This window comes from Ammospiza caudacuta, chromosome 39 (assembly GCF_027887145.1).
Source record: "Ammospiza caudacuta isolate bAmmCau1 chromosome 39, bAmmCau1.pri, whole genome shotgun sequence".
Lineage (NCBI taxonomy): Eukaryota > Metazoa > Chordata > Aves > Passeriformes > Passerellidae > Ammospiza > Ammospiza caudacuta.
The window spans coordinates 541440-554694 of NC_080631.1; the positions used below are offsets into that span (position 1 = coordinate 541440).

The 13255-nt window shown below is 37.2% G+C and overlaps 1 protein-coding gene across 1 annotated transcript in view; it reads right to left on the reverse strand.

Moving 5' to 3' along the window:
* Positions 1 to 2098: 2098 nt before the first annotated feature.
* The window catches only part of IPO4 (importin 4), a 36532-nt gene continuing 25375 nt past the window's right edge, over positions 2099 to 13255 (reverse strand). The window contains exons 15-17 of the mRNA XM_058823201.1: positions 10678 to 10791; positions 3417 to 3509; positions 2099 to 2295 (exon numbers count right to left, since the gene is read on the reverse strand). Coding sequence (XP_058679184.1) covers positions 2183 to 2295; positions 3417 to 3509; positions 10678 to 10791 — 320 coding nt within the window. The 3' untranslated portion in view covers positions 2099 to 2182. The remainder of the gene's footprint in view (positions 2296 to 3416; positions 3510 to 10677; positions 10792 to 13255) is intronic.

A 13255-nucleotide genomic window follows, 5' to 3' on the forward strand; every position in this document is an offset into this window, starting at 1 on the left:
GGACGGACTGGGTTATACTGGGATATACTGGGATGGACTGGGATATACTGGGAGGGACTGGGTTATACTGGGATGGACTGGGATGGACTGGGTTATACTGGGATATACTGGGATATACTGGGATGGACTGGGTTATACTGGGAGGGACTGGAAGGGACTTGGAATGGGGCTGGGGGGGAACTGGGATATACTGGGATATACTGGGTTATACTGGGATGGACTGGGAGGGACTGGGAGCAAACTGGGATCGAACTGGGCGGGACTGGGAATGGGGCTGGGAGGGAACTGGGTTATACTGGGAGGGACTGGGATGGACTGGGAATGGGGCTGGGAGGGACTGGAGCGAACTGGGAATGGGACTGGGACAAACTGGGTTATACTGGGATGGACTGGGATGGACTGGGCTATACTGGGACGGACTGGGAGCAAACTGGGATGAACTGGGAATGGGACTGGGCTATACTGGGACGGACTGGGAGCGAACTGGGAATGGGACTGGGATGGGCTGGGACAAACTGGGTTGTACTGGGATGGACTGGATGGACTGGGAGCAAACTGGGATCAAACTGGGAGGGACTGGGAGCAAACTGGGAGGGACTGGGTTGTACTGGGAGGGACTGGGTTGTACTGGGATGAACTGGGAGGGGGTTTTGGGTTACTGGTTTGTACTGGGAGGGACTGGGTTGTACTGGGAGGAGGATCTGGGGTTACTGGGATGGACTGGGATGGACTGGGAGGGACTGGGAGTGACCAAAAGGCACAAAAAAGGGGCGTGGCCAAATGTGTGGGGGCGTGGCTTGCACGGAGTAGGCGTGGCTTGCATGGAGTGGGCGGGGCTTGGGTGAACTGGGCGTGTCATAAGAGGCGTGGGTGTGGCTTTCATAAGGTGGGCGTGGCTTTGGTTAAAGGGCTTTAATGAGATGGGCGTGGCCAATTGTATATGGGCGTGGCTTGGGTGGTGTGGGCGTGGCTTAAGCGGAGTGGGCGTGGCCAATCGGGAGAATTTCACTTTTCCCTCTGTTTTCCCCAATTTTTGGGGATTTTTTTTCTCCCAATTTTTTGGGAAAACTTTGGGAATTTTCCAACATTGTTAAAATTGCGTGAATTCCACCAATTCCCCTTTAATTTTCCATGGAATTTTGAGGGGGTTTTTTTCCCCCAATTTTTTGCTCATTTCCCCCTTTTTTTCATGATTTTTTAACCCCTTTTTTCCCAGAAAAAAAAAAAAAAAAAATTGAGGAATTTTTTTTTTTGGGGGGGGGAATTTCAGGAAACTCGGGAATTTTTATTAAAAAATTTTTTTCAGGGAATTTTAATATTTTATTTTCTGCCGCTTTTAACCATTTTTTCTCCTATTTTTCCTCCATTTTTTTTCCCTTCTTTTTTTTTTTTTGGCCGTTTTTGGGGTGATTTTTTGGTGGAAATTTCGGGAATTTTGTGGGAATTTTGGGGAAATTTTGGGGAATTTTGGGGAATTTTTGGGGGGGAAATTTTGGGGAATTTTGGGGAATTTTGGGGAATTTTTTGGGGGGAATTTTGGGGAATTTTGGGGAATTTTGGGGAATTTTTGGGGGGAATTTTGGGGAATTTTGTGGAATTTTGGGGAATTTATGGGGGGAATTTTGGGGAATTTTTTGGGGAAAATTTGGGGAATTTTTTGGGGAATTTTGGGGAATTTGGGGGAATTTTTTGGGGGAAATTTTGGGGAATTTTGGGGAATTTTGGGGAATTTTGGGGAATTTTTGGGGGGAAGTTTTGGGGAATTTTTTGGGGGGAAATTCGGGGGAATTTTGGGGGGAATTTTGGGGAATTTTTGGGGGAAATTTTGGGGAATTTTGGGGAATTTTGGGGAATTTTTTGGGGGAAATTTTGGGGAATTTTGGGGAATTTTGGGGAATTTATGGGGGGAATTTTGGGGAATTTTTTGGGGAAAATTTGGGGAATTTTTTGGGGAATTTTGGGGAATTTTTGGGGGGAAATTTTGGGGAATTTTGGGGAATTTTGGGGAATTTTTGGGGGGAATTTTGGGGAATTTTTTGGGGGGAAATTTTGGGGAATTTTGGGGAATTTTGGGGAATTTTTTGGGGGAAATTTGGGGAATTTTTTGGGGAATTTTGGGGAATTTTTTGGGGGGAAATTTGGGGAATTTGGGGGAATTTTGGGGGATTTTGGGAATTCTGACTCACGTGACCCTGGTGGCCTCGGGGTCGCCGCCGTCGGCCAATGGCAGCGCGAGCTCCAGCGCCTCCAGCAGCCCCTCCCCCACGTGGGCGGGGCCAAGGGCAGCCAGAACCTCTGGAAACCAGCACAGACCAGTAAGAACCAGTATGGACCAGTATAAACCAGCACAGACCAGTAAGAACCAGTATGGACCAGTATAAACCAGCACAGACCAGTAAGAACCAGTATGGACCAGTATAAACCAGTACGGACCAGTATAAACCAGTATAAACCAGTATAAACCAGTACAGACCAGTATGAACCAGTATAAACCAGTATAAACCAGCACAGACCAGTACAAACCAGTACAGACCAGTAAGAACCACTCCAAACCAGTCACCCCCATTTCCCCCCATTTTTAACCCTTTATTTGCCAATTTTTCACCGATTTTCCCCATTTCCCCCCCAATTTTTCCCATTTTTTCCCCATTTTCCCCCTCCCAGTACAAACCAGTAACCCCAGACCCCAAACCAGTACAAACCAGTACAAACCAGTACAAACCAGTCACCCCCATTCCCCCCCATTTTTAACCCTTTCCTCCCCATTTTTAACCCCATTTCCCCCATTTTTAACCCTTTTTTCGCCATTTTTTCACCAATTTTTCCTGGTTTTTCCCCATTTTTCCCCTCCCAGTCCAAACCAGTATAACCCAGTCACCCCCAATCCCCATTTCCCCCATTTTTAACCCTTTTTTTGCCATTTTTTCACCGATTTTTGCCGTTTTTTCCCCATTTTTTGCCCTCCCAGTCCCTCCCAGTACAAACCAGTACAAACCAGTACAAACCAGTATAACCCAGTCACCCCCAATCCCCATTCCCCCATTTTTAACCCTTTCCTCCCCATTTCCAACCCCATTTCCCCCATTTTTAACCCTTTTTTCGCCATTTTTTCCCCAATTTTTCCCGTTTTCTCCCCATTTTTTCCCCATTTTTCCCCTCCCAGTTCCCTCCCAGTCCAAACCAGTCCAAACCAGTCCAACCCAGTCACCCCCAATCCCCATTCCCCCCATTCCCCCCATTTTTAACCCTTTCCTCCCCATTTTTAACCCTTTTTTAGCCATTTTTTCACCGATTTTCGCCGTTTTTTCACCGATTTTTCCCGTTTTTCCCCCATTTTTTGCCCTCCCGGTCCCTCCCGTTCCAAAGCGGCCCAATCCGGCCCAAACCGGTTCAAACGGGTCCGTCCCGGTCCGTACCGAGCGCCTGCAGCTGCTGCTCCCCCCCCCGGGCCAGGGCGGCCACGGCGCCGATCAGGGGGGAGGGGAGGGGGAGGGGCCCCGAGACGCAGGCTGGGGGGAAAATAAAAATAAATATAAATAAAAATAAATATAAATATAAATATAAATATAAATATAACTATAAATATAAATATAAATAAAACTAAATAAAAATAAAAATAAAAATAAATATAAATATAAATAAAACTAAATAAAAATAAAAATAAAAATAAAAATAAATATAAATATAAATAAAACTAAATAAAAATAAAAATAAAAATAAAATAAAATAAAAATAAAAATGAAAATAAAAATAAAAATAAAAATAAATATAAATATAAATATAAATATAAATATAAATATAAATAAAAATAAATAAAAATAAAAATAAAAATAAAATAAAAATAAAAATAAAAATAAAAATAAAAATAAAAATAAATAAAAATAAAAATAAATAAAAATAAATAAAAATAAAACTAAAACTAAAACTAAAAATAAAAATGAAAATGAAAATAAAAATAAATATAAATATAAATATAAATATAAATATAAATATAAATAAAAATAAAAATAAATAAAAATAAAAATAAAAATAAAAATAAAAATAAAATAAAAATAAAAATAAAAATAAAAATAAGTATAAATATAAATATAAATATAAATAAAAAGAAAACTAAATAAAAATAAAAATAAAAATAAAATAAATATAAAAATAAAAATAGAAATAAAAATAAAAATAAAAATTAATAAAAAAATAAAAATAAATAAAAATAAATAAAAATAAATAAAAATAAATATAAATATAAATAAAAAGAAAACAAAATAAAAATAAAAATAAAATAAATATAAAAATAAAAATAAAAATAAAAATCAATAAAAAAATAAAAATAAATAAAAATAAATAAAAATAAATAAAAATAAAACTAAAACTAAAACTAAAACTAAAACTAAAAATGAAAATAAAAATAAAAATAAAAATAAAAATAAATATAAATATAAATATAAATAAAACAAAATAAAAATAAAAATAAAATAAATATAAAAATAAAAATAAAAATAAAAATAGAAATAAAAATAAATAGAAATAAAAATAAAAATAAAAATAAATAAAAATAAATAAAACTAAAACTAAAACTAAAACTAAAAATGAAAATAAAAATGAAAATAAATAAAAATAAAAATAAATAAAAATAAATAAAAATAAAACTAAAAGTAAAAATAAATAAAAAGAAATAAAAATAAAAATAAATAAAAATAAAAATAAATAAAAATAAAAATAAATAAAATAAAAATAAAATTAAAATTAAAAATAAAAATAAATAAAAATAAAAATAAAAATTAAATAAAAATAAAAATAAATAAAAATAAAATAAAAATAAAAATAAAAATAAAAAATAAAAATAAAAATAAATCCAAATTTTGGGGTAAAAGTTGGGGATTTTGGGGAAAAGTCGGGGGGATGAAGGGAAAACTTGGGGGGTTTGGGGGGAAATTGGGGATTTTGGGGGGAAATTTGGGGATTTGGGGGAAAAATTGGAATTTTTGGGGTTAAAAATTGGGGATTTTGGGGGGAAAATTCAGAATTTTGGGGAAAATTGGAGATTTTAGGGTTAAAATTCGGGGATTTTGGGAGGTAAATTCAGAATTTTGGGGGTTAAAAATTGGGGATTTTGGGGACAAATTGGGAATTTTGGGGTTAAAAATTGGGATTTTGGGGAAAATTTGGGGATTTGGGGAAAAAATTGGAATTTTGGGGGTTAAAAATCAGGAATTTTGGGGAAAATTCAGAATTTTGAGGGGGAAAATTGCAGATTTTGGGGGAAAATTTGGGGGTTTTGGGGTTAAAAATTGGGAATTTTTGGAGAAAATTGGGGATTTTGGGGGGAAATTGGGGATTTTTGTGGAAAATTGGGGATTTTTGGGGGTAAAATTCAGAATTTTGGAGGAAAATTGGGGATTTTGGGGTTAAAAACTGGGATTTTGGGGGGAAAATTTGCAGATTTTTATAGGGAAAATTCAGAATTTTGGGGGAAAATTGGGGATTTTGGGGTTAAAAATTGGGAAGTTTGGGGGGAAATTGGGGATTTTGGGGAAAAAAGGGAATTTTGGTGGAAAATTTGGGATTTTTTGGGGAAAATTCAGAATTTTGGGGGTTAAAAGTTGGGGATTTTGGGGGAAAATTGGGGATTTTTAGGTAAATTGGGAATTTGGGGGAAATTTGAAATTTTGGGGAAATTTGGAGATTTTGGGGAAAATTGGGGATTTTGGGGGTTAAAAATCAGGAATTTTGGGGAAAATTCAGAATTTGAGGGGAAAATTGGAGATTTTGGGGGAAAATTTGGGGATTTTTGGGGGGAAATTGGGGATTTTGGGGAAAATTCAGAATTTTGGGGGTTAAAAATTGGGATTTTGAGGGGGAAATTGGGGATTTTGGGGGGTAAAAATCAGGAATTTTGGGGAAAATTCAGAATTTTGGGGGGAAAATTGGAAATTTTGGGGGAAAATTTGGGGAATTTGGGGTTAAAATTTGGGATTTTGGGGGGAACATTTGGGGATTTTTGGAGGGAAAATTCAGAATTTTGGGGAAAAATTGGGGATTTTTGGAGGGAAAATTGGGAATTTGGGGGAAAAATTGGAATTTTGGGGGTTAAAAATTGGGGATTTTGGGAAAAAATTCAGAATTTTGGGGGTTAAAAATTGAGGATTTTTGGGACAAATTGGGAATTTTGGGGTTAAAAATTGGGATTTTGGGGAAAGTTGTGAATTTTGGGGGGAAAATTGCAGATTTTGGGGGAAAATTTGGGGGTTTTGGGGTTAAAAATTGGGGATTTTGGGAGAAAATTGGGAATTTTGGGAGAAAATTGGGAAATTTGGGAAAATTGGGGATTTTTGGGGTAAAATTCAGAATTTTGGAGGAAAATTGGGGATTTTGGGGTTAAAAATTGGGATTTTGGGGAGAAAATTTGGGGATTTTTGGAGGGAAAATTCAGAATTTGGGGGAAAATTGGGGATTTTTGGGTTAAAAATTGGGGATTTTGGGGCATTTTATGAGGGGAAAAATGTGGGGATTTTGGTGGGAAAAATTGGGAATTTTTGGGGACTTTTTGGGGTTTTTTGGGGGGATTTTTGGGATTTTTTTGGTGAAATTTTTAGGGGTTTTTAGGATTCTTTTTGTGACTTTTTGGAAATTTTTTAGAATTTTGGGGGATTTTTTGTTTGTTTTTTTTTTTCAGAATTTTTGAGTGATTATTTGGGAATTTTGGGGCATTTTTGGGGAATTCTTTTGAATTTTTTGAGATTTTTGAGGGGGAAATATTGGGAATTTTGGAGGAAAAATAGGGAATTTTCCAGCAAATTTTTGAGGATTTTTTGTGAATTTTTTAGGATTTTTTGGGGTTTTTTGGGGGATTTTTTGGGGGATTTTTTGTGGATTTTTTGGTGAACTTTTTGGGACATTTTTAGGATTTTTTTTTTTTTTATTTTAGGGGATTTTTTAGGGATTTTTTGGGGAATTTTTTGGGATTTTTTTGTAAATTTTTGGGGGTTTTTTGGTGAATTTTTAAGGAACATTTTAGGATTTTGGGGAAATTTTTGGGGAATTTTTGGGGAATTCTTTGGGAAATTTTTTGTGGATTTTGAGGAGTTTTGGGGAAATTTTTGGGGGAATTTTTTGTGGATTTGGAGGAATATTTTTGGGGGAATTTTTGGTGAATTTTTGGAAAATTTTTTGTGATTTTTTGGTGAATTTTTTGGGATTTTTGGGGGGATTTTTTTGTCAATTTTTGGGGTTTTTTTGGTGAATTTTTAAGGAACGTTTTAAGATTTTGGGGGGAATTTTTTGGGAATTGTTGGGGAATTTTTGGGGGAATTTTTTGGGATTTGGGGGAATTTTAGGAGAATTTTTTGGGTAATTTTTTGGGATTTGGGGGAATTTTTTGGGAATTTTTGGGGGAATTTTTTGGGATTTTTTGGGAATTTTTGGGGGGAATTTTTTGTGGATTTTTTGGGATTTTTTGGGGATTTTTTGGTGAATTTTTAAGAAACATTTTAGGATTTTTGGGACAATTTTGGGGGAATTTTTTTGGGGAATTTTTGGGGAATTTTTGGGGAATTTTTTGGGGATTTTGGGGATTTTTTTGCTGATTTTTCGGGGACGTTTTGGGACATTTTCAGGGCATTTTGGGGGCATTTTTTGGGATGTTTTCGGGGATTTTGGGGATTTTTTGGGGCATTTTTTGGCTGATTTTTGGGGACATTTTCAGGATAATTTTTGGACATTTTCAGAGCATTTTTGGGACATTTTTCGGGCATTTTTGGGACAATTTTCAGGATATTTTCAGGACATTTTCAGAGCATTTTTGGGATATTTTTGGGGCATTTTTCGGGTATTTTTGGGATTTTTTCCGAACACTTTGGGGATATTTTTGGGGTATTTTGGGATATTTTTGGGACAGTTTTGGGGTTTTTTTGGGGTGTATTTTGGGACATTTCTCGCTGATTTTTGGACATTTTGGGGGCAATTTTTGGGCTCTTTTTGGGACATTTTTGGGACAATTTTCAGGACGTTTTCAGGACATTTTGGGGGCATTTTTGGGACAATTTTCAGGACGTTTTTAGGACGTTTTCAGGACATTTTTGGGACAATTTTCAGGAAATTTTTGGGGCGTTTTTTGGAATATTTTGGGACAATCTCAGGATATTTTTGGGGATATTTTTGGGGCCATTTCTGGGTTGTTTCTGTGATTTTTTAGGGCATTTTTGGGGTATTTTTTGGGATATTTTCAGGTCATTTTTGGGACATTTTCCGCTGATTTTTGGGCCAATTTTGGGGCATTTTTGGGACAATTTTCAGGGAATTTTGGGATGTTTTTAGGACATTTTCAGGGCATTTTTGGGATGTTTTTAGGAAATCTTTGGGGTATTTTGGGGCTCATTTTTGGGTTATTTTTAGGACATTTTCAGAGCCTTTTTGCAGACATTTTGGGGATATTTTTGGGACATTTTTGGGACATTTTCAGGATATTTTTGGGACATTTTTGGGGACATTTTTGGGATATTTTTAGGACATTTTCAAGGCGTTTTTGGAGTAATTTTTGGAATATTTTCAGGATATTTTCCAGACACTTTTGGGGCAATTTCTGGGGAAGTTTTCAGGATATTTTTAGGACATTTTCAGAGCATTTTTACGACAATTTTCGTGGATTTCGGGGCCAATTTTTGGGATATTTTGGTGACAATTTTCAGGGCATTTTTAGGACATTTCCAGAGCGTTTTTGGGGCAATTTTCGGGGTATTTTTAGGATATTTTTTAGGACATTTTCAAAGCATTTTGGGGATATTTTTGGGGCCCTTTGGGGACATTTTTGGGTATTTTTTGGATATTTTTGGGGCAGTTTTGGGGGGACTTTTTGGGGATTTTTGGGCTATTTCTGGGATAATTTTATGAGGTTTTCAGGATATTTTCGGGGTATTTTTGGAACATTTTTGGGACATTTGTGGGACAATTTTTGGGATCCTTTTGAGGCGTTTTTGGCGATATTTGTGGGGTTTTTTTGGGTATTTGTGCGGCATTTTTGGGGCATTTTTAGGACATTTTCTGAGCATTTTTGGGATTTTTAAAGGAAATTTTTGGGGCATTTTTGGGATACTTTTGGGGCATTTTTGGGGCCTTTTTTGGGTATTTTTGGGGCATTCTTGGGGGCATTTTCGGGACATTTTTGGGGCATTTTCGGGGCATTTTTGGGACAATTTCAGGGCTTTTTTGGGTATTTTTGGGGCATTTTTCAGGACATTTTCGGGACATTTTCGCAGCATTTTCAGAGCACTTTTGTGGCAATTTTTCGGACATTTTTGGGGTAATTTTTGGGACATTTTTGGGATGTTTTTGGGACAATTTCAGGGCATTTTTTGGGGATTTTTGGGGCATTTTGGGGACATTTTCAGGACATTTTCTGGACATTTTCAGAGCATTTTTGGGGTAATTTTTGGGACATTTTTGGGGACAATTTCAGGACTTTTGGGGGGATTTTCGGGGCATTTTTGGGGACATTTTTGGTACAATTTTTGGGACATTTTTGGGGGCAATTTCAGGACTTTTTTTGGGATTTTTGGAGCATTTTTGGGGCCATTTTTGGGCCATTTTTGGGGCATTTTTGGGGACAATTTCAGGAGTTTTTGGGGGATTTTCGGGGCATTTTTGGGACATTTTTGGGGCCATTTTTGGGGCAATTTCGGGGCAAGTTTGGGGACAATTTCAGGACTTTTTGGGGCATTTTCAGGGCATTTTTTGGGTCATTTTTGGGCCATTTTTGGGGCAATTTTTGGGACAATTTCAGGAGTTTTTGGGGGATTTTTGGGGCACTTTGGGGGCATTTTTGGGGCCTTTTTTGGGTATTTTTGGGCCATTCTTGGGGGCATTTTCATGACATTTTTGGGGCATTTTTGGGGCATTTTTGGGGCATTTTTGGGGACAATTTCAGGAGTTTTTAGGGGATTTTCGGGGCACTTTGGGGGCATTTTTGGGGCCTTTTTTGGGTATTTTTGGGGCATTTTTGGGACCATTTTTGGGGCAATTTTCGGGGCATTTTTGGGACATTTTTGGTACAATTTTTGGGGCATTTTTGGGACATTTTTGGGGCATTTTTGGGGACAATTTCAGGAGTTTTTGGGGGATTTTTGGGGCCATTTTTGGGGGCATTTTTGGGGCAATTTTGGGGCATTTTTGGGGCCATTTTTGGGGACAATTTCAGGACTTTTTGGGTATTTTTGGGGCAATTTTAGGGACAATTTCAGGAGTTTTTGGGGGATTTTCGGGGCATTTTTGGGGCCATTTTTGGGGCAATTTTGGGGCCATTTTTGGGACAATTTCAGGAGGTTTTGGGGGATTTTTGGGGCCATTTTTGGGAGCATTTTTGGGGCAATTTTGGGGCATTTTTGGGGCCATGTTTGGGGACAATTTCAGGACTTTTTGGGCATTTTTGGGACATTTTAGGGCCATTTTTGGGGCAATTTTTGGGACATTTTAGGGCCATTTTTGGTACAATTTTTGGGGCATTTTTGGGCCATTTTTGGGGCAATTTTAGGGACAATTTCAGGAGGTTTTGGGGGATTTTTGGGTCCATTTTTGGGGCAATTTTGGGGCATTTTTGGGACATTTTTAGTACAATTTTTGGGGCATTTTTGGGACAATTTCAGGAGTTTTTTGGGGATTTTTGGAGCACCTCAGGCTCCCTTGGCTCACCCAGGGCGTGCAGCGCGCTCAGCGCCAGCTCCCGACCCCGCGGCTCCTCCGGGGCCTCCAGAGCCGCCAAAATCCTGGGGAGCACCTGGGGCAGCCACGGCTGCACCTCCTCACCTGCCAATTAATGGTAATTAATATTAATTAATGATAATCCGCAAAAATTGGGGAAAAATCGGGAAAAATTGGGGGAAAATTGGGGAAAAAATGGGAAAAAATTGGACAAAATTGGACAAAAATGAACAGAAATGACCCCAAAATGAAACCATGGGGCAGCCAGGGCTGCACTCCCTCACCTGGTAATTAATGGTAATTAACATTAATTAATGATAATCTGCGAAAATTGGGGAAAAATTGGGCAAAAATTGGGGAAAAATTGGGCAAAAATGGGCAAAAATGAACAGAAATGAACCCAAAATGAAACCCTGGGGCAGCCAGGGCTGCACCCCCTCACCTGCCAATTAACAGTAATTAATATTAATTAATGACAATCCGCGAAAATTGGGGAAAAATTGGGGAAAAATTGGGGAAAAATTGGGGAAAAATTGGGGAAAAATTGGGGAAAAATTGGGGAAAAATGGACAAAAATTGAGAGAAATGAACCCAAATGAAATCCTGGGAGCAGCTGGGGCAGCCAGGGCTGCACCCCCTCACCTCCCAATTAACGGTAATTAACACTAATTAATCATAAATCCTGAAAATTGAGGAAAAATTGGGGAAAAATTGGGCAAAAAATTGGGAAAAATTGGGCAAAAATGGACAAAAATGATCAGAAATGAACCCAAAATGAAACCCTGGGGCAGCCAGGGCTGCACCCCCTCACCCGCTTAATTAAAATAATTAGCGTTAATTAATAATAACTCACGAAAATCGGGCAAAAATTGGAAAAAAAAACTGGAAAAAAATTGGAAAAAAATCGGCAAAAATGAACAGAAATGAACCCGAAGTGAAACCTGGAGAGCCAGGGCTGCACCCCCTCACCTGCTTAATTACCATTAATTAACATTAATTAATAATTAGTCATGAAAATTAGCAACAAATTGGGGAAAAAACGGCCAAAAATCGGGGGAAATCAGCATAAAATTTGCATAAATTAACCCAAAACGAGACCCTGGGGCAGCCAGGGCTGCACCCCCTCCCCTGATTAATTAAAGTAATTAGCGCTAATTAATAATAATTCGCAAAAATTCGGAAAAATCGGGAAAAAATTGGGAGGAAATTGGGAACAAATCGACAGAAATCAACTCAAAATTGACAGAAATGAGCCCAAACTGGAACCCCTGGGGGGTAATTAGCACTAATTAACGCTAATTAATATTAATGAAGAATAAATTCATTACAATTAGCGAGGGAACAGCAAAAAATTGGCAAAAAAAAGGAGAAAAATGAGCGGAAATGGACGGAAATGAACCCAAAATGAAGCCCTGGCAGCAGCTGAGGGTAATTAACACCAATTAACGCTAATTAATAACCAGCCAGATGAAGTTTTGCAAATCAGGAAAATTTTCCCCAATTTTCTCCAAATTTGCTTCGATTTCCCCATTTTTATCCCGATTTTTATCCCAATTTTCGCCCAAATTTCCCAATTTTCACCCAAATTTCCCCATTTTTATCCCAAATTTCCCAAATTTTTCCAATTTTCACCCAAATTTTCCCATTTTTATCCCAATTTTTTCCAATTTTTATCCCAAATTTTCCCATTTTTATCCCAATTTTTCCAATTTTTATCCCAAATTTTCCCCATTTTTATCCAATTTTTTCCAATTTCCCCCCAAATTTCCCCAATTTTCACCCAAATTTTCCCAAATTTTGCCCAAATTTCCCCATTTTTATCCCAATTTTTCTTGATTTTCGCCCAAATTTCCCAATTTTCACCCAATTTTTCCAATTTTTATCCCAATTTTCCCCAAATTTCCCCCAAATTTTTTCCAATTTCCACCCAAGTTTCCCCATTTTCACCCAAATTTCCCCATTTTTATCCCAATTTTTTTCCAATTTTCCCCCAAATTTCCTCCAATTTTCACCCAAATTTCCCCATTTTTATCCCAATTTTTTTCCAATTTTCCCCCAAATTTCCTCCAATTTTCACCCAAATTTCCCCATTTTTATCCCAATTTTTTCCAATTTTCACCCAATTTTTCCCCATTTTTATCCCAAATTTTCCCCATTTTTATCCAATTTTTTTCCAATTTCCCCCCAAATTTCCCCAATTTTCACCCAAATTTTCCCAAATTTCGCCCAAATTTCCCCATTTTTATCCAAATTTTCCTGATTTTCCCAAATTTCCTCCAATTTTCACCCAAATTTCCCCATTTTTATCCCAATTTTTATCCCAATTTTCACCCAAATTTCCCCTTTTTTATCCCAAACTTCCCCGATTTTCTCCTATTTTCTCCTTCTTTTCCCAATTTTTGCCCAAATTTTCCCATTTTTATCCCAAATTCCCCCATTTTTATCCCAATTTTTTTCCAATTTTCCCCCAAATTTCCCAAATTTCCTCCAATTTTCACCCAAATTTCCCCATTTTTATCCCAATTTTCCCCAAATTTTCTCCACGTTCCCCATTTTTCCCAATTTTCCC